This window comes from Rhinatrema bivittatum, chromosome 5 (genome assembly GCF_901001135.1).
Source record: "Rhinatrema bivittatum chromosome 5, aRhiBiv1.1, whole genome shotgun sequence".
In the NCBI taxonomy this organism is placed as follows: Eukaryota; Metazoa; Chordata; class Amphibia; order Gymnophiona; family Rhinatrematidae; genus Rhinatrema; species Rhinatrema bivittatum.
The window spans coordinates 241,148,930-241,172,175 of record NC_042619.1 but is presented as its reverse complement, the minus strand read 5'-3'; the positions used below and the strand labels follow the sequence as shown (position 1 = coordinate 241,172,175).

The 23,246-nt window shown below is 46.9% G+C and overlaps 1 protein-coding gene across 2 annotated transcripts in view; it reads right to left on the bottom strand.

Moving 5' to 3' along the window:
• URB1 (URB1 ribosome biogenesis homolog) overlaps nucleotides 1-23,246 on the bottom strand; it is a 235,012-nt gene that overhangs the window by 205,712 nt on the left and 6,054 nt on the right. For both annotated transcript variants that reach the window (XM_029603591.1, XM_029603592.1), the window contains exons 3-4: nucleotides 15,163-15,314; nucleotides 6,879-7,011 (exon numbers count right to left, since the gene is read on the bottom strand). In XM_029603591.1, the coding sequence (XP_029459451.1) occupies nucleotides 6,879-7,011; nucleotides 15,163-15,314 (285 nt within the window). The remainder of the gene's footprint in view (nucleotides 1-6,878; nucleotides 7,012-15,162; nucleotides 15,315-23,246) is intronic.

Genomic DNA, 23,246 nt, shown 5'->3' with positions numbered 1-23,246 from the left:
CTTTGGGTACTCTCTCAAAGTAGGTCCTGTGTGGCAGGAGCTCTCCTAGACTTGGAAGTGAGCTTACTTTTGAAGAAATCTGGCATCCCTTCTTCTCAAGATTTATAAGGTAGCATTTTTTTTGAGCCTTGTTGAGGTTAGTCCTTTGGTAATTTTAAAGGAAAGGGTATCTTTGTGCCCATTATGCTCCTTTTTTAGAGGGTTTTTCTCACGTATGAGGGTGAGGGTGTGTACAATTCTGGTCACCGCATCTCAAAAAAGATATAGTTGCGATGAAGAAGGTACAGAGAAGGGGGACCAAAATGATAAAGGGGATAGAACTGCTCCCCTATGAGGAAAGACTAAAAAGGTTAGGGCTGTTCAGCTTGGAGAAGAGACAGCTGAGGGGGGGGATATGATAGAGGTCTTTAAAATCATGAGAGATCTAGAACGGGTAAATATGAATCGGTTATTCTGCTATCACTGTAGGCAACATCTCCATCCGGAAACACAATACCCGCAAGGCTACATTTACCTTTTACAAAACCAAAATGGGATGGAAGGTGCACTCCTTTTTGGGAACTACAAAATAAATGGAGTACCTCCCCCAATCTTGCTTGCTCAGCAGAACCGGAACAATGCCTTCTAAGCTTAGTAACCTTTGCAGAGTCCCCTCTACTGCATCCCATTTGCTTCGCGACAAGCAGTGGGACTCCAGAAAGGCTTCCCTGACCGGGCACCAAAATTCTAAGGCATAACCATCTCTTACAATCTCCAGAACCCACCAGTCCAAGGTGATCTTGGTCATCTACCCCTTGCCACTTCCACTAAGGAATGACCAAGCCTGGCTTCATTGAAAGGCCTCACCCTCTCCGATCCCCTGACCGGAACTGCCTCTGGAGGATATGCCAGTACTCCGAAAGGGCTGCTAACATCCTGATGACTGCTTTGACCCAGAGGTTGAGGTCCCTCTTGCAGAACAAAGCTTCCTTGAATACTTCTTAGTGCTCTTCTTATTCTCCCGAGCAGTTTCCCTTTAAAAGGAAGATTTTACAGCTAGGCCTTATGTCCTCCGACATGTGGTCCAAGAAGCAACCACAGAAGCCTGCACACAGCCACCACAGAGATCATGCTCATGGTGGATGTTTGCACCAAATCATACAATGCATCAGCTACATAGGCCACTCCACCTCCAGGTGGGCCGCCTAGATGGAACAGAGGATCCCGGTAGTCGCCTACTCTTGAGTCTTCTGAATCCAGCACAAGCAGGCCCGCTGCAACATGCTCGCACACACTGCGACTCGGAGACTTAAGGCCGACACCTTAAACATGTGCTTTGATTGAATCTCCAACTTGCAGTCCTGAATATCCTTGAGAAAAGCCAAACCTACAACCAGGATCGTGGTCTTCTTAATCACTGATTAGACTGCCGATTCCACCTTAGGAGTCTTCAGGTGATCCAAATGCTGCTCCATCCAAGGATAAAACTTTGCCATAGCCCTACTGACCTTCAAGACTGCTTCTGGGAAATTCGACTCCTAGATCTTCTTAGGCAATGGAAAGGCACGAGGAGGACCCCGCAGTCCATCCAGGACCGGATTCACACCTTCATTATTTGACTCTTCCTGAGTCCGCTTAACTCGCAATTCACCCAACACCTGAGGAATGAGAGGGCGCAGCTCTGCTTTCTTAAACAGATGGACTACCCAAGGGTCATCCCCTTCAGTCACAGGACCCTCATCCAGGCCCAGATCATCCTTATTTAAATCAGGATCCTGACCCTCATCCGGATTCACGTCCGGGTCCGCCCCCTGCGGTGATGCAGGATCCTCCTGCATCTCATCCGACTCATCCCTCCACACCAGCAAGACGCAACCCCAGGTGCTTAAGCGACTTCCCAGAACCACCCGCTGTTGCCATCCTTGGTCTTTTGGGCGAGACTGGCCGATGCCCCCTGGGTCTCTTCTCTCTGGCACCCTTCCTAGCCATGACGACCCTGTGCAACAGCAGGACAAATTCAGGAGAAAACTCCTCCAGATCATTGGTTCCCTGTGCGAGGAGGCTGCCCTCCAAATCTGCTCCTCCCTCCTGGCTATCCTCAGCAGCCTGCACCGCAGGAGAGAGTGGAGGAGGGGAATCACCGGAGTCCTGGCCAGGAGGAACCCCCTAGCCGTGATCCTCAGTGGGCATGGCTGAGAGGGAGTTCCCCCGGTACCATTGCCGCAAGTCCCAAGACGCAAGAGGCCCTCCTGGCCTTTGCACCCCACCCCGCAGAGGATTCCTCCGCCTCCAAAGCACAGCCTGTGCAGAGGGAGAGGGAATCAAGTCAGGCCAACCAGAGCCCACAGGCCCTGCAAGCCACCATGCACAGTTTGGCTGCCATGTGCCACACGGTCACAACGCCACGTGGCCGCTTCCCCAAAGACAGCCGCACCACGAGGACACCCCACTGCACCGCGCAACTGTAAGTGGTGCATGGGAAATCGCGGCGGGCCAAGCAACACACAAACAAAAAAACTGGCTGCACAGCGCAAGTTTCCATGCCGGGGAAAATACAAACCAACACGTGGCACTCTTCACCCTCCCCTTCCTGCCGACCCTGGCAGCTCTCGCTCTCCGACCACCCTGGTCCCTGAGCCACCAACCAAACCTCCTGTCTCTCTTCCACAGCCTTCTTTGTTCCCCCCACCCCCCCAACTAAAAACAACTTAAATCACAGGAAAACAAAAGGGTACTTCTCTTAACAGAGATAGTGGCTGGCAGGAGGGAAACAAGAGGGAACCATTCCTCTGGCTATTAAGGTCTCCAGCACAGCGGGCTGCTGCAATCAAAGGTATCCAACCCCCAGTCGCCCGGCTCGACCTGAGGGATGGCTCACAAAGGAACCTAGCACCACGGGGAACTAATCCAACTTCTTATCTCTATAATTTAACTTTCAGTCAGAACTGCAAGTTTGCACTTCTACCATCTGCTGGAAACAGAGAAATACTGAGGGACTGCAGGTGGCAATCTCAGATATGTAGCAGTACCTCAAAGTTTTTTTCTCTGCCTCCATCTGTTGGTAGGGATGCAAAACCCACTTGTCTGGACTGATCTGGGTATGATCAGAAACAGTTATTTACTCTTTCAGATAACAGAAGGACTAGGGGGCACTCCATGAAGTTGCAAGAAGCACATTTAAAACAAACTGGAGAAAATTCTTTTTTACTCAATGTGCAGTTAAGCTCTGGAATTCGTTACCAGAGGATGTGGTTAGGGCAATTAGTGTAGATGGGCTTAAAAAAAGTGTGGATAAGTTCCTGGAGGAGAAGTCCATAAACTGCTATTAATCAAGTTGTCTTAGAGAATAGCCACTGCTATTAGTGGCATTAGAAGCATGGGATCTGTTTAATGTTTGGGTATACTTGCCAGATACTTGTAAACCTGGATTGGCCACTGTTGGAAACAGGATGCTGGGCTTGATGGACCCTTGGTCTGCCTCAGTATGGCAACTTATGTTCTTACATAGGGCCAGGAAGAGACCTCCAGGCTGGTCTCTAATGGAAAAGACATACACCAGATGCTGCAAGTACTCCTGTGTCTTGCATCTGCAATACTCTCAAAAGTCTTCCAGCCACATAAGGTGAGCAACATTTGCAAGAACACAGATTTCTATTCATATTATAATGTTCTAACATTACATATACTCTACATTCTTTGCTAGTGTCTTTTATATAAGAACTACTCGGGGGCTGACCTGAGAGAAAGAGGAGGCAAGGTTTGTCCAGCCGAGGAGCCTTTTCCCACCGCCTAAAGAGTCCTTACAACTGACTCGGGAGTCCCGGAGTGGAGAGGGGCGTGACGTCACTTCCGCCCCCACCGAGACCCAGCCTACAAAATCGGGGCTGCAGCGGCGATAGACGGGGGCTGACCTGAGAGAAAGAGGAGGCAAGGTTTGTCCAGCCGAGGAGCCTTTTCCCACCGACTAAAGAGTCCTTACAACTGACTCGGGAGTCCCGGAGTGGAGAGGGGCGTGACGTCACTTCCGCCCCCACCGAGACCCAGCCTACAAAATCAGGGCTGCAGCGGCGATAGACGGGGGCTGACCTGAGAGAAAGAGGAGGCAAGGTTTGTCCAGCCGAGGAGCCTTTTCCCACCGCCTAAAGAGTCCTTACAACTGACTCGGGAGTCCCGGAGTGGAGAGGGGCGTGACGTCACTTCCGCCCCCACCGAGACCCAGCCTACAAAATCGGGGCTGCAGCGGCGATAGACGGGGGCTGACCTGAGAGAAAGAGGAGGCAAGGTTTGTCCAGCCGAGGAGCCTTTTCCCACCGCCTAAAGAGTCCTTACAACTGACTCGGGAGTCCCGGAGTGGAGAGGGGCGTGACGTCACTTCCGCCCCCACCGAGACCCAGCCTACAAAATCGGGGCTGCAGCGGCGATAGACGGGGGCTGACCTGAGAGAAAGAGGAGGCAAGGTTTGTCCAGCCGAGGAGCCTTTTCCCACCGCCTAAAGAGTCCTTACAACTGACTCGGGAGTCCCGGAGTGGAGAGGGGCGTGACGTCACTTCCGCCCCCACCGAGACCCAGCCTACAAAATCGGGGCTGCAGCGGCGATAGACGGGGGCTGACCTGAGAGAAAGAGGAGGCAAGGTTTGTCCAGCCGAGGAGCCTTTTCCCACCGCCTAAAGAGTCCTTACAACTGACTCGGGAGTCCCGGAGTGGAGAGGGGCGTGACGTCACTTCCGCCCCCACCGAGACCCAGCCTACAAAATCGGGGCTGCAGCGGCGCGCAGTCGACGCCGGCGCGCTGCCGAAGGGGCGCGCGCGGCTTTGAATTGCCTTGGGGAAGTCTTCATAAAATTACCTTTAAAGTTTTTATTTGCCCTCGGATCCAAGCAGCCCCTCCACTGAGAGATTCCGAAGAAGAAAGCAGTCAGTAAGTAGAACTTAGACTCTTTGTTTGACTTTTGTTTTTCCTGCCAACAAATGCCGCATACAAAACGAAAGGGGAGGGTGAGGGAGGGTACCTCGACCCCTCGCCAGGCCTCTCCAACTCAAACAAAGATCAAAGAATTCTACCCTGCAGTGGGGGCAACACCAGGAGAGTCAGTTGGGTTACAGGATCAGGAGCAGAATCCTTTACCCCTTGACGAAACATCTCTGAGCCCTGGTGCTCCTGTGACCCCTTCTTACCCCTTCCATGATACAACGACTGATACTGCTAGCCCCTTGGGACCAAAGATGTCACAAAGTGGGGAAGCGGTCGAGGGAGCTTCAGCCGCTGTTAAAACTGGACACCTTCAGGGTGAGAACATTTTATCTGCCCTGAGGGAGATTAATATCGGGACGATTTATGGGACTGGAGTGGTAACTCCATTACCCAATGAAGGGGAGATACTAACAGGAAAGGACAATTTATTTACTTTTTCTCAGAGATCTCCAGTAGTCATACCTGAGGTATCATTGTTAATAAAACCAGAGGTTGTCACTTTAGATACACTATGGAATGCTATTTCTGTGTTTGAGAAAACTATGGTATCTCTGACTCAAGCTTTTCAAGCTTTTCAGGAACAGTCTTTAACGGTGAATCCAGTAATATTATCCAACTCTGTCAAAATACAAAAGTTAGATAATCAAATAGAACAAATTAAAGAGACTCAACTGACTTTAATTCAAGGGGAGACTAGAAACGATAAAAGAATAGAGATTTTAGAGAACAAACTCAGATATAATAATCTGAGGATGATAAATTTCCCAAAATGTAAACTTATCTCTCCCACTGAGCAATTAAACAAATACTTTAAAGAGGTATTATCCTACTCCTCCACAAATATGCCAAATGTAATAAAAGTGTACTTTTTACCTGAAATTTTGAAAAGTGGAGAAGGAGTGAGAAGTACCCCTAAGGAAAATCAGCCTTCATTGTCCCCCTTGGAAGATTTATCTGGCTTTTTGGAGACCTCTCAGGAAGATCAGATAGAGAGGAGGGGTATATTACTGGTTACATTCGCAATACCCACGGAGAGAGATACCGTCCTAAGAAATTTTCTTAAAGCAAGGAATAAATTATATCTGGGGGAAAGAATCTGGGTCTACCCGGATGTGGTAAGAGTTACACAAACTCGTAGGAAGAATTTTTTAAATTTGTGCCCTAGAGCACGTGCATTGGGGGCACAAATTTTAGTTAAATTCCCTTGTAAATGTATTTTGACAATAGATAATATACGGTATGTATTCCTGGAGCCTGATCAACTAGAGAAATTTTTGTCCTCTAGAGAGGAATCCATTTAGTTCTTTCTGTAAGTAGATTCAGGAGTATAAATGATACCTTCACTACTTTCTATACTTGTTTACATAAAATTGAAAAGATCTGCTCTATTAATTTCCTAAATGAATCTCTCAGATTTCATAGTAAGAAATAAGGTAATGGCATGGAAATGTATGATATTTCTTTTTTTTTTTTCTTTATGATTTCTTGATAGAAAATGTATTATGCTATACCTTATGGTAAGGTTTAATCCTTATTTGTATGTAATGTTGAAAAATTAATAAAGAGATAAATAAAAAAAAAAAAAAAAAGAACTACTCACCAATGATGACATACATCAGCTCTAGAGACTGCAGCAGTCCCTTCTTCAGACAGAATCAAAGAGAACCCATTTGGTCTCAATGGCTCATGGAAGACACTAACTTTGTCAGGTTGATCCAATGAAAGACAACACAACCTATGGAGATTCCAGTCTCTGGTTCTCTCCAGGACCAGCACTGCTAACAGAATTTTGCAATACAAGCTACATAATAGGAACATCTTTTGATTAACAAGTCATCAGATGATCCAAACGAGAGGGATTTTTAATATTAGAAGTAAAGCGGTACATTAACTGCTTCCCCCACCAGGCAGATTGCTGTTTCTTTACCTGCTTGTCTCGCTTCTTCATTAATGTAGGCAGGAATTTGTTATTAAAATCAAAATGACCAAAGACATCCCTTGCAGCATCTGGACCCTGTGTCACCATAGCTGACATTAAATTCAGGCAGATCCGAGTCATCCTGCAAAAGTAAATTCAATTTGTTATTTCCGTAAAGTGGGAAATCCTAATAGAATATGAAAATGCAGAACTTGTGCATATAGTAGTACTGTGGGAATTCTGCGCTACAGCAGAGCGCAGAATTCCCCTCCTGCGCAGCTGCACAGAATTTGGCAGGCCAAGAGTGAGTAGGACGGCCTCCACGGGTCTGCTTCATCTTCACCGTGAGCGGGATGGCCTCCGCTAGCAGCACGCCGGAGCCTGTTCCTTCTTCGCTGCGAGCGAAGGACATCTCCGCTTCATGTGTGTGTGTAAGACTACAAGCCTGGGGGGTGTGAGAGAGAGAGCGTGTGTGAGGTTGCATGGGTGAGGGTGCCAAAGAACGGGTGCCAGAGAAGGGGAGCCTAAGTGAGGAGAAAATGAAGGAGCGTGTCTAAATGTTAGAGATTGGGAGCTGGTGTGTGTTAAAAAGGGATTGGTGTATGTGAGGGTGCAGGTTTGAGAGAAGGAGCCTATGAGACTCCTCCATAGAGAGAGAGGGAGCCCGTATGGGGGGGGGGGGTTGTGTGAGCAAAAGAGAGGGAGCCCGTATGAGAGGGCTTTGTGTGAGCGAAAGAGAGGAAGCCCATATAGGAGGGGTGTATGCACGAGAAAGAGGTGGAGTCCACGTGAAGGGGGGGGGGGTGCGAGAGAGAGAGAGGGAGCCCGTGTGAGTGTGTATCAGAACTAAGAGAGGGGTCAGACTCTGGGAGTGGAGATCGAGTGGAAGGGATTGAGCCTAGAGGGAGAGGGGAGAGATAGTGGCAGGTGGAGGAGTTGGGGCCTGAGAGGACAAAGTGAAAGGAGACTGGCCAGGGGAGTAGGAAAAGAAGGTAGAAGAGAGACTCTTACAATGAACTTCTAGGGAAATTCTGCTCAAAATATTTAAAAAAAAAAACAAACAAAAAACTCTGCATCTTTAAAGCAATAACTTTTTTCTATATATTTTAAATTAGCTACTTAAAGACTCGTGTCTATTGTGTTATTTTGTCCAATATAAAGTATGCAGAATTTTAAGTTTTTGTGCACAGAATTTTAAATTTCTGTGTACAGAATCAGCTTTTTAGGGTCTGCAGCAGACTCAAATAATATCTGACATTGATTGGAAATTTAGAAGATGGCTAACATAACTTGAATCCTGTTTACCAGTCTTTTCCCGTCGATAGCAGGCTGATTTAGCCATGCTGTATGGGAGCGCGTGGGGCGACCTTCGTAGGCGGAGCTTCCCTCAGTGAGTCACAGAGCTTGAACTCTGTGCATCTGCGTGGTGTGTTCCCGCGCGAATCGGCCATCTCTCCCTCAGTTCTTTTTTTTCTGCGGGCTAAACGCATGTGGGCTTTTCTCTCAGTGTTTACAAATTTTTTTCTCATAGTCTTTTCGCAAGATTTTTTCCTTTTTCTCACAGAAATGGCACCGAAACCTTCCTGTTTCAAATACTGCCAGTGTGGGAAAATTATGTCCATCACAGATAGACATAATTATTGTTATATTTGCCTCGGGCCCAATCACAATCAGAGTTCCTGTCGTGATTGCGGACGGATGTCCTCCCCCCCAGCGCGCTGACACAGAGCTGAACGTCTCAGGGCATCGGAATATGCCCAAGCCCCGTCGACGCAGTCTTCGCCCGGCCGGGTGAAGAAGCCAATGGAGCACCACAAGAGGGCTGCCTCCCTGGGACCACGGAAGAAGCCTCAACATAGGTTGGGGCCCAGGTACCATATACCTACAGTGCCCAAACACCTTAAAACCGGATCAAATTTAGTTACTCCGGTTAAAGACAGGATTTTGATTGCGTTGTCCAGATCGCAGGGATCTGTCTCCGGCTCTTCGCTTCATACGACACCGTCGCTGTTGGAAAAAATGGCGCATGCGAAGCAAACGAAGCACTCGACGCATGCCTCATCTACGAAGCTGGATGACCCGTCCACGGCACCATTGACGCACCATGCGCCACCCACGGTGCACCATTCAAAATCTAAACAGCCAATGATGCAAGGAGCACCTAAAACACCGTCAGCGCCTCCACCTTCATTGAAACACAAAGAGAAAAGACATCATCACACACAAAGGCCTCATATGCCATGCAGTCACCACAGGCATACACACAAGCCTAAGCCAGCTTCAGTGCATTTTGGTTATTTATCCCATTCCAGAGTATCCATCTCAGATGTCGTTGTGGAGTGTCTCTCGGACTCACCCTCTGTATCCTCAAAGGCAAGTTCTATATATTTGGATATGTCATCAGTTTCCAAACGGACTCATTCTTCAGTTCTGCAGGAACCGTTATCTAAAAAAACGCAACCCATCCCAGGTATTTCCACCAGTAAAAGTTGTCTCTCCTGAACATCCTTTCTTACCAGCAACTCTGGCTAGCCCAACTTCCGCACCACTACATCCGGCCCAGCCAAATGGGGTTTTAGCTTCAAGGGCAATGGCTCGTATATCTCAGGCATTGTCTTCCTTTTTTGAGGACCTGCAGATTTCTCATGAAGATGCTAATCTTCCACCACAAGACTTGCCACCACCTTCTTCACTTCAGGAACCCTCTCCTATAGGAGATCAGGATCCCATATTGCCTACGCCAGACCCCACTTACAATCCAGAATCGCCAATCACATCTGTCTCGTCTCCCAGCTCCTCGACGGATCTACCTTCCGACCCGCCGGATACCCTACCAGAACCCTACTCCCCGCCGGAGGACCTTACATATTCCAAATTTATTGAAAAAGTAGGGGCACTCCTAAATGTAGAAACAGGGAAGGTGGCAGACCCCCGCTCTGAGACACTTGGAATTTTGAAGATATTTGATATGCCTCATGAACCTACTGCTTTACCACCACATGAAGTTCTAGAGAATGTGCTTCAAAAAATGTGGGAAAGGCCGTACTCTACGGCTTCCTCCTCTAGAAAAACAGACTTAAAATTTTGCATGAGGAATTCTCCGACATATACCTCAGCCCAGCTTCCCCACAATTCTATTGTGGTGGAATCTGCAATGTCAAAAGCAAAGCGCCCAAAACTTCACGCCAATACGCCGCCGGGGAAGGATAACAAGTATTTAGACGAATTTGGTCAAAAATCTTACCATTCAGCGATGTTGTCCTCCAAAATTAGTACTCATCAATTCTACATAACACAATATTTCTTTGAATCCCTACAAAAAGTACAATCTCTCTGCCTTGCAGATGATGGCTCATTACCACAATCCTTAACCGACATGGAGGAAGGATTAAGACACTTGTTGCGTTTCATTTATGAAAATTATGAAACGTCTGCAAGAAATTCCTCGGCAGCGATAGTGGACCGTCGCATAGCTTGGCTGCGCGCAAGCGCTATATGGGATGATGTCCACGAAAAGTTGGCCGACATCCCCTGTAAGGCACAAAACCTGTTTGGTGATCAATTTGCAAAGACTGTCTAAGTTGAAAGAGCAAAACTTAGCAGTATTGTCTCTCACAACCCCTATGGAGTACCATTCTACTTCTAAAAGGTACAATCCATCTTATCATAGCAAATCATTTCCAAGAGGTCAATTTTGCCCTTATTCCTCTTTCCGACCTCAGCCATACGCACAACCGAGGGCGTCTTCTATGCAATCCTCGCTTCCTCGACAACATTCCCGTCAACAGCGACCAGCCAGACAGGGAACACCACCTCAACAAAAACAGCCCCCAGCTTTTTTAGTTCGGTACAGCCACCTTCACCGCTACAGATAGGAGGGCGCCTGACATACTTCCACAACATTTGGGAATCCATCACTTCGGACCAGTGGGTCCTACAAATAATGAGGGAAGGTTATCAATTAAATTTAAATCCCCCCCCCCCACTGCATACACAACTTCTTCATGGGCTCGACCACCAACTTCCATCCTTAGAAAAAGGAGGTTTCCAAACTCCTTCTCAACGGATCCATACAATTACTGCCGAATCCTCACAAAGATCAAGGATTTTATTCCCCATATTTCCTCATTCCAAAGAAGGCAGGTGGTTTTCGACCCATTCTAGACCTTCGGGACCTCAACAAGCAAATCCAGAAGAAGTTCAAAATGACCTCGCTCAAGAACATTCTCCCCCTTCTACAACGGAATAATTGGATGTGTTCCATCGACCTGAAGGATGCGTACTCGCACATCCCCATGCACCAATCCTCCTGGGGTTACCTGTGTTTTCAAGTCCAGAACACTCATTACCAATACAAAGTACTCCCCTTTGGCCTCTCCTCGGCACCCAGAGTATTCACCAAATGTCTAGTGGTGCTGATGGCTCATCTCAGACAACAATCAATTCAAATCTTCCATTACCTGGACAATTGGCTAATTGTAGCTTCAGATCCGATCACTCTCAAAGCGAACACGGCCATGACTCTTCAATGTCTTCACCAGCTGGGATTTATAATCAATTACGAGAAATCACATCTCCAGCCCACTCAACTACTACAATTCATTGAGGCAGTAATACACACCATTCACAACAGAGCTTACCTGCCTCAAGACAGGTCTCATACCCTTTCCATTCTAGCACAATGCATGTACACGCAAGCGAGTTCTTCAGCACGTCAAGTCCTACAGCTCCTGGGTCACATGGCTGCAGCCATTCATGTGGTTCCTCATACAAGACTCCACATGCGTCGACTGCAATGGGGCCTCAAATGCCAGTGGTGCCAGTACAGCCAACCATTATCAACAAAAGTTCGTATTACCGCAATGATGAAGCAGGACATTCGATGGTGGCTCTCCCGCTCCAATCTCTCCACAGGAGCACCCTTCAAGCTACCTCCTTATCAGATGATACTCACCACAGACGCCTCCAGGAAAGGTTGGGGGGCACATCTGACAGACTTAAAAACTCAAGGTCTATGGACCCCTGCAGAGTCCAAACTCCACATAAATCTACTCGAACTTCGGGCAACTGGAATGCCCTCCAAATCTTCTCCACTCATGTTGCAGAGAAGCGGCTCATGATTTCCACGGACAACCAAGTCGCCATGTTTTACATAAACAAGGAAGGCGGATCCGGTTCGTGGACTCTGTCGAGAAGCCCTTCGCATTCTCCACTGGGCGGAGATGATGAACATCTCTCTACAAACTACATACTTACCGGGTCTGGACAATACTACAGCAGACCGTCTCAGCAGAACTTTTCATTCACACGAGTGGATGCTCAACCCGCAAATTGCGACAAATCTCTTCGACAAATGGGGCTACCTGACCATAGACCTGTTTGCCACAGAGGACAATCGACAGGTCCTTCGCTTTTGCTCCATCTATCCCAGCAAACTTCGATATGCTCCAGACGCCTTTCTCATTCCATGGACGAACGGCCTACTCTATGCATACCCACCCATTCCTCTGATTTCACGGACGATTCAGAAGTGTATGCAGGATGTAGCAGATATGATCCTAATAGCTCCAGCATGGCCTTGACAGCCATGGTATGCCTATCTCCTCCGTCTATCCACTGCCGACCCAACGCCTCTGGGGTCTGACCCCGATCTCCTAACGCAGGAAGGGGAAGCTCTCCTCCACCCGATGCATCACTCCCTTCACCTAACAGCGTGGAGATTGAACGGCAAATATTAAGTCATCTTGACCTTCCAACACACATAGAAGACATACTTATCTCTTCTAGAAAGCCTTCCACCAGGCGTAACTATAAAGGGAAATGGCACAGATATTCACAATGGTGCCATCAAAGAAAACTTAACCCCTTCTCGTCAGAAGTGACGGACATTCTCCACTACTTGCATCACTCCTACCAGTCAGGACTAGCTACGGCATCTGTTCGGGTACACATCAGTGCTCTTGCAGCTTTCCACTGCACTGTCAAAGGGGTTCCAATTTCCCAGCATCCTCTAATCTCAAGATTCATGCGGGGGTTGCTCCACTTGCGACCGCCAATACTGAAACCACCAATCCCATGGGACTTGAATGTTTTGGAACAATTGATGTTAGCACCATTTGAACCCTTGGACAAGGCTCATATAAAATATCTAACCTGGAAAACAGTCTTCCTAGTGGCAATTATGTCGGCACACAGAGTTAGCGAACTCCAAGCATTAGTTCACTACCCTCCATACCTGGAATTCTTCCATGATAAAAGTAACCCTTCGCACTTATCCCTCTTTCTTGCCCAAGGTGGTTTTGGCGTTCCATTTAACTCAGACAATCACCCTGCCTATCTTCAAACCAAAACCTCATCAGTTGGACAGAGATCGTCAATTGCACTCATTGGACTGCAAGCGTGCTCTAGCTTATTACAAACAAAGAACAGACTCCAAGTCTAGACCTTCTCAGCTTTTTCTTTCCTTCAATCCCAATACTCCAGAGCAACCAGTTTCAAAAAGAACAATTGCCAACTGGTTGTCTCAGTGCATCCAGTTTTGTTACAACAAACGTTCCTTGCCGTTAGCTACTAAGCCTAAAGCGCATCAGATCAGAGCCACGGCCACATCTGTGGCCCATCTCCACAAGGTACCACTCTTGGACATCTGCAAAGCAGCCACTTGGTCTTCTCTACATACTTTCACGATACACTACTGTTTACAACAGCAGTCTGCTTCAGATGCTGCACTGGGTTCAGCAGTCTTGTCACACCTCCAATGCTGATGGGACTGTCTACATGCCTACCGATGGTGTCCTGAAATATCCAAAAGACAACAGGACTCCATCACTAGCTTGGAACTCCCATACAGCATGGCTAAATCAGCCTGCTATCGACGGGAAAAAGCAAGTTTGCTTACCGTAAATGGTATTTCCGTAGATAGCAGATGATTTAGCCATGCGTACCCGCCCTCCTCCCTAGACAGTCAAAAAAAAAAAAAGGGGGGAAGGTTAACGACTTCCTTCTATCTTGGCTACAAAGAAACTGAGGGAGAGATGGCAGATTCGCGCGGGAACACACCGCGCAGATGCACAGAGTTCAAGCTCTGTGATTCACTGAGGGAAGCTCCGCCTACGAAGGTCGCCCGATGTGCTCCCATACAGCATGGCTAAATCTGCTATCTATGGAAACACCGTTTACGGTAAGCAAACTTGCTTTTTTTCCCCCATTCTAGGTCTAAAGGAAACAGCTTAGTAAATCAGGCCCCTTGTGATGTTAAGATCTTATTTGAGTCCAAGACCCGAGGGTAACTACTCTCTACAACCCTGATATTACTTTTACACAAATGTCTGCTGACTTTGTAAGACTAGACCCACATTTCACCACTTTCCTATCTGCCACATGAGTACCCCCTCCCTCAGCCACAATGCTATACCCTCCCAGTATAAGGATATAGTGTTCTCCTTCCCCAGGTGCGAGAAAAAGCCACGACATATTTGTTTTAGGATACCAAGGGTCCATCAAGACACACACATACACCCACACACCATTAGTGGGAGAATCTCTCACATTCTACCTCTCCCCAGTGAGAGAATTCCATGTCCCCAGTATTAGGTTTGAAAACTCCATTTCTCTTTCCCATGCACACAAGTACCCCCTAGTGGGAGAATGCAAAGTGTCCACATCTCTGGTCTCAAAATACCAACGCCTTTCACCTCTCGGTATAAAAATACAATGTATCCTTTCAAGCATATGACAGAATACTATCCCTTCCCCAGTGGGAATACATAGGGAAGATCATTTTTAGCAGCCCATGTAGGACTGACGTCTGCATGTGGAAAGTACAACTGTATCCCCTACACCCTCCCCGTGACAGAATATCAGGTCCTCTCCCTTCCCCTGCAATGAGATGTGAGAACTAAGCCAGGGAAATATTTGCTGAAACTTTAAAAGGGAAAACTTCTTCCTGAGCAAACGTCTTAAGAAATGGTCTCCACTAGTGGCCTCTGTGCAGAGTGTACCATCTTATTCCTTAGTTTGAATTTTCCCTTGGAGTTCTTATCTAATGAACCTGTAAATAAGGGTCAGAACTTCCAGGTCTTAGTGAAGATACCATCTAAAATCCCTCCCCCCAGGTGAGAGAACAGCACAATACACCTCCATTTAGACTACTACATCTCCCCTTGCGCAAGAACAAGCATTTTTACAATCACATCAAAAACCCAAGAACAGCAACAAGCAGCATTCATTGCCCACATTCATACACTGTTTGGGTTCATACTGAATGGAAGGCTGTGGGTAGAAGTGGGCTTACCTGTGACTTTCAGAATACAAACAAGTGTAGATTAACTTCATGTGAGAGTTTATCAGCTTTTTTACTATGTTCATTCCCACAACACTGAAATGAGACAGATCGCTGGCTGTCCGCAGCAAGATGGCTTCCAAGGCTTGAAATATCAACAGCACCTGAAACCATGCAGTAAGAACAAACAAGCTCCATTTATACCTCTAACAGTAATGAGAAATTACTACTCACCTGATAATTTCCTTTTCTTTAGGACAGTCAGATGAATCCAAAACAAGTGGGTTATGCACCTCTACCAGCAGATGGAGACGGAGCAAACTGACGTCACAGTATATACCCCTGCAGTGTCATCGGCCTGCCAGTATTCTCTTCAAAAACAACTGTGGACAGACTAGCAAAAAACTTGATTAAAAACAGAGAACTATTTCAATACTCTGACAACAGGCAACACTGAGCTCAGATAAGAATGTAATAACATTAGTCTAGGAATTGGACTTACACTTACCAGTAATCCCTGTAATACATAGTCACACAGGAGGACCATACTATAAACATTTGGCAGCCAAGGGAGGAAAGCTGGATTCATCTGACTGTCCTAAAGAAAATGAAATTATCAGGTAAGTGGTAATTTCTCATTTCTTAGCATCCAGTCAGATGATTCCAGAACAAGTGGGATGTACCCCAGCTACTCCCAAATAGGGCGGGAGGCTGCCTGCAGTCCAGACAAAACCACACATGCAAAGGCTGCTTTCTCCTGGACCTGCACATTCAGACGATAAAACCTGGAAAAGGTATGCAAGGAGGACTATGTTGCTGCTCGGCAAGTGTCAACTGGAGACAGCAACCTAACTTTCTCCCATGACCCTGCCTAAATCCTAATGAATGAGCCCTAATCTGACTAGGTAACGGCTTGCAAGCATCAACGTATGCTGCAGTGACTACCTCCTTAATCCAGTAGGCTTTTGTAGCCCACGAGGCCAATTCTCGTTTAGTATTGCCATGAAGAACAAACAGGCGATCTGTTTTCCGTAAAGTCTCAGTAACCTCCAGATACCGAATGATATGTCTTTTGACATCCAAGGATCGCAACAGACAATACTCCTCTACATATCTCTCTCTGTCCAGAGACAATAGAGAGATGGACTGATTCAAGTGAAATTCAGTGACCACCTTCGGTGAAAAAAGAAGGAACAGTATGCAGCTGTATTGCCCCTAGAATCACCCGGCGGAAAGGCTCCCAGCAAGACAAGGGCTTGCAGTTTGGAAACTCTCCACGCACAACAAATTGCCACAAGAAATATAGTTTTCAAGGTCAGTAACCGAAGGACAGGCTACACATCAGTCTTAATGTAGGACCCACTAAGAAATACAAGCCAAAAATTTAGACTCCATAAAGGTACTGGAAACCGCAAGGGAGGACGAAGGTATTTCACTCCTTTCAGGAAACGAGCCACATCAGGATGAGCCGACAAGGACCCAATTCACCTGATCCCTGAAACAGATGAGAGCCGCTACTTGTACCTTTAAGGAATTAAGGGCCAAAGCTTTATTCAAACCATCTTGCAAAAAATTCCAAAATGAGCAGGATCTTGGCCAAATGAGGAAGAAAAACCTCGATCATTACACCACACCTCAAATTCTCGCTAAACTCGCACATAGGGTCAAGGAAGCAGAGAACTTTCTAGCCCTAAGCAAAGTGGAAATCACTGCCACAGAGTACCCATATTTCAGCAATCCAGCCCTCAAGGGCCATATTGTAAGACAAAACAGAGACGGATCTTTGTGAAGAACCAGATCCTGACTTAGCAGGTTCCTGTATGCCGGAAGTCGAAAGGGAAAATCCCCCAAAAGCTGCTGCAAATCCGCATACCAAGGCCTCCTGGTCCAATCTGAAGCAACCAAGAGCACCATCCCTCTGTGGCGCTCTAGCCTTCAAATCAATCTTCCCAACATGGGCCATGGAGGAAAGGCATACAGCAATTTGTCTTCTGGCCACTCCTACACTAGAGCATCGATACCTAATGACTGACTTTGGATCTCTCCTGCGACTGAAGAATCGGGAAACTTTCACATTGCAAGAAGTCGCCAGGAGGTCTAGGAACGGGGACCCCAGCGATCCAGAATCAGCTGAAATGCCTTGTCTGACAAAACCCATTCTCCTAGGATCAGACTCTCCCTGCTGAGAAAGTCTGCTCTTACATTGTCTTTTCCTGCTATGTGTGAGGCTAAGATCATCTGGAGATGCACTTCTGCCCATTCCATAAGCTGATCTATTTCCTGCGACACTTGCTGCATCTTGGTTCCAACCTATCAATTGATGCAAGCCACGGTGGTTGCATTGTCCAACATTATCCAGACTGATCGACCCTGCAGCCTGTCTCTGAACTACAAACATGCCAACTGGACCACCCTGGCTTCCAGATGATTGATGTTCCAGAGAGATTCCTCTGTATTCCAGGGCCCTTGTGCCGTCAGCTCCTGACAGTGAGCTCCCCAACCAAGGAGACTCACATCTGTTGTCAACTCTAGCTAGTCCGGTGGCACTAGGGAAACTCCCATTCTTAGACAATCTGCCTGCAGCCACCACTGCAGTTGCGAGGAGACTTCCATCAGCAGGAAGAGCCAAATCGAATTGTCCTGAGACTGTGGGTCCCACTGAGACAGCAGGGAGCGCTAAGAGGACACATATGCACCCTCACCCATGGGACCACTTCCAGGGTTGCCGCCATTAAGCCAAGTACTTGCAGGTAGGACCATATGGTCAGGTGCAGAGTGTTCAATAACAGACGGAGCTGTGTCATCAACTTCTGAATGCGTGTTTCCGGCAGGAAAAAACTTTGCCCTGCCTTGTATCGAACCGAACCCAGAGGTATTCCAATGATTGAGCAGGCTGATGACTGCTCTTGATCAGGTTCACCTCCCACCAAGCTCCTGCAACAGGGAGCTCACCTTGCAGGTCACTCTGCAGCTCTCTGCCAGCGACTTTATTTATTTATTTATTTAGGAGCTTTTATATACCGATGTTCATGTACTGGTACATATCACGTCAGTTTACATAAAACCAAAGTAGGAAATTACATCGAACAATAAACATCGAACAATCGAACATTGTGTCAGACAAGAGATAACAAGTCACAGGTCAAACAACATGAGAACTTATAGATTATGCTGGGAACTTTTGGGTGGAGCTGGGGACAACTTAAAGGTTAAACTTCAAATTAAAATTGTTATTACAAAATCAAATAAGAGTCAATAAACAGAGTCAATAACAGAGTCAAAATATCAAATAAATAAAATTAACAAAAGACTTAGCTTGAATCAGCCAGTCATCCATATACGGGTGTATGAAGATCCCATCTTTTCTCAATTCTGCCACCACTACCACCATTACCCTTAGGAAAGGTCTTTGAGGTGGTGGCTAGACCAAAGGGCAGGGCCCGAAACTGTTAATGGTGTCCCAGAACTGCGAATTGTAGAAAGTGTTGATGCTCTAGTCAGATGATAATATGAATGTATGCCTCAGACAGAACGAAGGAGGTTAGAAACTCCCCCGACTGCACGGCCATTATTACCGAGCCCAATGTTTCCATACAAAAATGTGTCACCCGCAGATGACGGTTGACGCCTTTGAGATTCAGAATGGGATGAAAAAAACCCTCCTTCTTGGGCACAATGAAATAAATGGAATAAACAGCCCGTATTTTCTTAAGACTTGGAGACTGGAACCACAGCACCTCAGACTGAGGAGTCTTGCCAACGTAGTTTCCACTGCCTGCTTCTTCTGTGGCGAGTGGCAGGGAGACACTATGAACACATCCCGAGGAACACTGCGAAACTCCAGGGAATATCCTTCTCGCATCATCTCCAGGACCCACTGATCCGATGTGATCTCGACCCACCTCCTTAAAAGAGAAAGAGGCACCCCCCATCTCCCTTTGCCATGGGGTGGGTCAGCAAACCTTCATTAGGAGGTTTGGGAGGTTCCACTACCTGAACCCACGCCACTTCTTGGCTATCAGGGATGAAAGGACTGAGACCTCCAAAAGGCTGCATTCTCTGAAGGGTCGCTCCTCAGTGGTTCTCAACCTTTTTCCCATCGTGACACGCCTGATAGACCACACTCACATCTGTGACACACTGCTCATTACAATTCATGGCAGAAATAAAAAATAAAAGGCCCAGTATTATTTTTATTGTTAAGAATGACACAAGGGAAAGATAAGTACTCTTGTCTGAACAGAAATTGCATAAACATCCCATACCAAAACAGCGCCAATTTCCAGCAATCAAACTTACAAGTCAAAACTGAAAATATTACACCAGGCCGTAAAATTCCAGTACTCCTCCTATTAGGAAAAAACGGACCAAGCCAGGCTGCTATAGAGTCCTACACAGAAACTACACGCCAGCAGAAAACCTCACCTCAGTCACACGTTCAGATCCTCACCTAACAAAGAGACCATAAAGTATAAATAGAAAAATGCCAATGAAAACTGAACTGGAAACCGCAACAAGCCAGAGATTCTGTGTGCAGTGTAACAAAGGAAAAAGAGAAACATCACCAGTGTCATAAAACAAATCAAGAAATATAAAATCAATAGCAGTAAAACTAGCTGATGAATGAAATATCCAATAATTAAAAACTCATACCAAAAATTTCTAGAGACCAATAAAATATTTCCAAATCGCAGGTACAAAGATCCAATAATGAAAAAAAAATGATTAAAAAAAAATGCTTTGCTCTGCATACCTGGGAACATTTGATATCCAGGTGCCCTGAGATTGTTTTGAGTTAGCAGGAGGAGGGATGGTTTGCTTACAACTTTCTCCTCTCTCTGTCACACACAAGCTCTCTCTCTTACACTGGCCCTCAATCACACATGCTCTCTCCCTCACTTGCATAGGCTCTCAATCACGTACATTTACACATGCTTTTTCTCTCTCACTTATAAAACGCTCTTAATAACACATTTACATACATACACACAAACAGGTTTTCAATCACACACTTACATACATGCTGTGTCTTTCACTCACAAACATGCTCTCTCTTTCTCTCACTTACACACAGGCTCTCAATCACATACTCTCTCACACACATGCTCTTAATCATACATACACTTATGTATGTATGTAAACCGAGGTGATGTTATTTACGTACCCCGGTATAAAAAAATCTATAAATAAATAATAAATAAATAAATAATACACTTGATCTCTCTCACTTACACATACAGGCTCTCAGTCACTCACTTACATACATGCTGTCTCTCTCACACACACAAGATCTCAAACACATATGCATGCTTGCTCACTCTCTCCCCCCACCTAACCAGCGGCAGCAGCAGCCTCCTCCACTCCCAGTCCTCGCAGCCTCGAGAAAGGACTCCAATCGGCCGCGGGGGCTGACGTTGCTCCTCTTGTGCTCTGTGCTGCGCTGCTCATTCTTAAGGCCGCACCTTTCTTCTTCGGGCCACACTGCTAGCATTAGCATAGTCTCTTCTTCCCATGCGCGCGGCCACTGCATTCCACTTCCTCTTCCGGACCACGGGGGGCTAGAAGAAGAGACCATGCTGGTGCCGCTGACTCCAGCTCTCCTGCTGCATTCCACATGGGCTATTAGAATTTTAAGCCCGGGCGGAGGATGAATTTCTAATTTGCTGGAGCAGGGGGAGCTCTGGGCCGGCGGGGGACCGGGAAGTGTAGCGACACACTGGTGTGTCACGACACACCGGTTGAGAACCGCTGCTCTATATGGATGAAAATGCTGGATCCTCTAAAACGACCTCTCACGTTAAAATAGCATGGCATCTGCTTCTTATCCTCTGGCTAACGAGGAACCAGGGTTTCACCCCACTTACTGGCCAATTTTTCCAACTCACTCCCAAATAAAAGCGAGCCTTTAAAGGGCAATTTGGTAAGGTTGGCCTTGGAGGTCACATCGGCCGACCAATTTCTCAGCCATAACGGACGCCTGGCTGCTACCATGAAAGACACTCCTCTGGCTAAAGAGAAGACCAAATCACAGCCTGCATCTCCCAAAAAAGCAGCAGCTGGCTCCATAATTGCCCTGGAGTTTACTCCAGAGTCATTGACCTCCTGGGAGAGAAGAAAACAAAATCGAGCCACTAGGGAACAAGAAGCAATCTGCAAGGTCATTGCCACTGCATCAAATGCTTGCTTAAGGACAGTCTCAATCCTTCTATCATGAGCATCCTTCAAGGCTGCTCCTCCTTCCATGGGAATAGTGGTCCACTTGGAGACTGCACACACAATTGCATCTACCTTTGGAAAATGTAATCGCTCTCTTGCCACTGGCCTTCCAAACCCAACCCCCTTTGAAATTAGCCTCTGGGGCGCCCCACTCAAGCCCAATTAATTCTTGAATGGCTTCCATCACTGGGAAATTCAAGAGGCCTTATGCAAAGAAACCAAAATGGAATTTTTCTTTGGCCCAGTCACAGCGTCTGCTCCAGGAATTCTGAACATTTTCAAGGTCTGGGAACTCAGAGCTGCAAGTCATCTTTATGAAAGAACCGTAGCCTAGTTCAATATGGTTCTAATCCTGGAAGAATTTCACCATCCTCAAGGGAGTCCGGATCAGCATCATCATCTGTGCCATCCAGACATTCATTGAAAAGTTCCTCTGTCGAACTAGCAGTACTCTGGCACTTAACAGCAGGTCTCAGCAAGGTTCATACCTGCAACTCTGCTCTGGGAGTATTAGAGAGGGCTGAAGATTGTGCCTGGAGAAAGGATTGCAAACCCTGGAAAAACTCTACCCACGAAAAGGTAGAAGCATCCAATCCAGGAGGTACTTTATGTGTACACACTGAGCTACCATCCCCTGCTGAGGAAGCAGTTAGGGGAGTTGCAAAATCAGGCGCCCACCTGAGCCGTTTGTACCCAGGCCTATATCCAGCTGGGAAGAACCAGGCTTAGTAAAATCAGAAGGCGGCAATTCTCCCTGAGCCTCCAAACAGCGCTGGCATAAAATAGCGGGCACTCCTGGCTGAGATACCCGAATATGACAGGCAGTGCAAAGAGAAAGGCACTTAGGATTCTTAGGTATAGGCACCATTATGGCTGACATTGCGCTTAAGCAGCAGCTGGAGGCATGCATCTAGCTGTTTTTGGTGGGGGGGGTTTGTATGTCCAAACACACTAGGCGTCCAAAACTTAAGCAGCTCACATCTAGGCATCCCAATGCTAAGCGCCATAAAAATAATTTAAGCACACAATGTAACTTGGACGCACAAGAAAGCGTGCAGCCACTTAAGGTGCCGCTTAACTTAGACGCACGGAACACGAGGCCCGACTAAGCGTCCAGAAACTGAACGCACAGCTAGATGCACAAGCCGAACTGACAATCCTGTAGAGAGTAGCCTAAGAAATGCGCATGAAACGTTGCGGCCTACCATGCAGCCCTCGCAAAAAAGCCTCAGAGTGGGGCCTAGCCTACAGAGGCTGCTCACGTCCCTCGACCTCCCATGGAGTGGGATGAATGTCGGAACAGTGCGCTGATCATGGAGACCAAGAAAAAGGAGGAAGCCCTACGCTACAAAAGCCTCCTTTTACATCTCTATAAAATATTTCTTTAAAAAAAAAAAAAATTTTACCTGAGCTCAGCTTTACCTGGCTGAGCACAGAGACGGTCTCCATCTGCGGGGGAAGAGGGAATATGCCGTCACTGCTATGCTCGGCTTCCTGCACCTGCTGCCTTTTAGCTGCTTAAACAGCTAAGTCCATGCCAGCTGAAAGTACAGCTACTGGACCAAGGCACTCATCTGAGGGACCACGGAAATCACCTCAGGAATTTTCAACTGGGGGGAGGGACCTTTTGGTATCACCGCAGGAAAGCACGGCAAATTTACTTTCTTTATTTCTCCTTTCACAAAATGAAGCAATCCCCAGTAGGGAGATGCACATCTACCATCTGCTGGAGACGGAGAATACTGGCAGACTGATGTTACTGCAGGGGTATATGTACTGTGACATCAGCTTGCTCTGTCTCCATCTGCTAGTAGATGTGCATAACTCATTTGTTCTGCATTCATCTGACTGGCTGCTAAAAACAAAACAAAACAGTATTT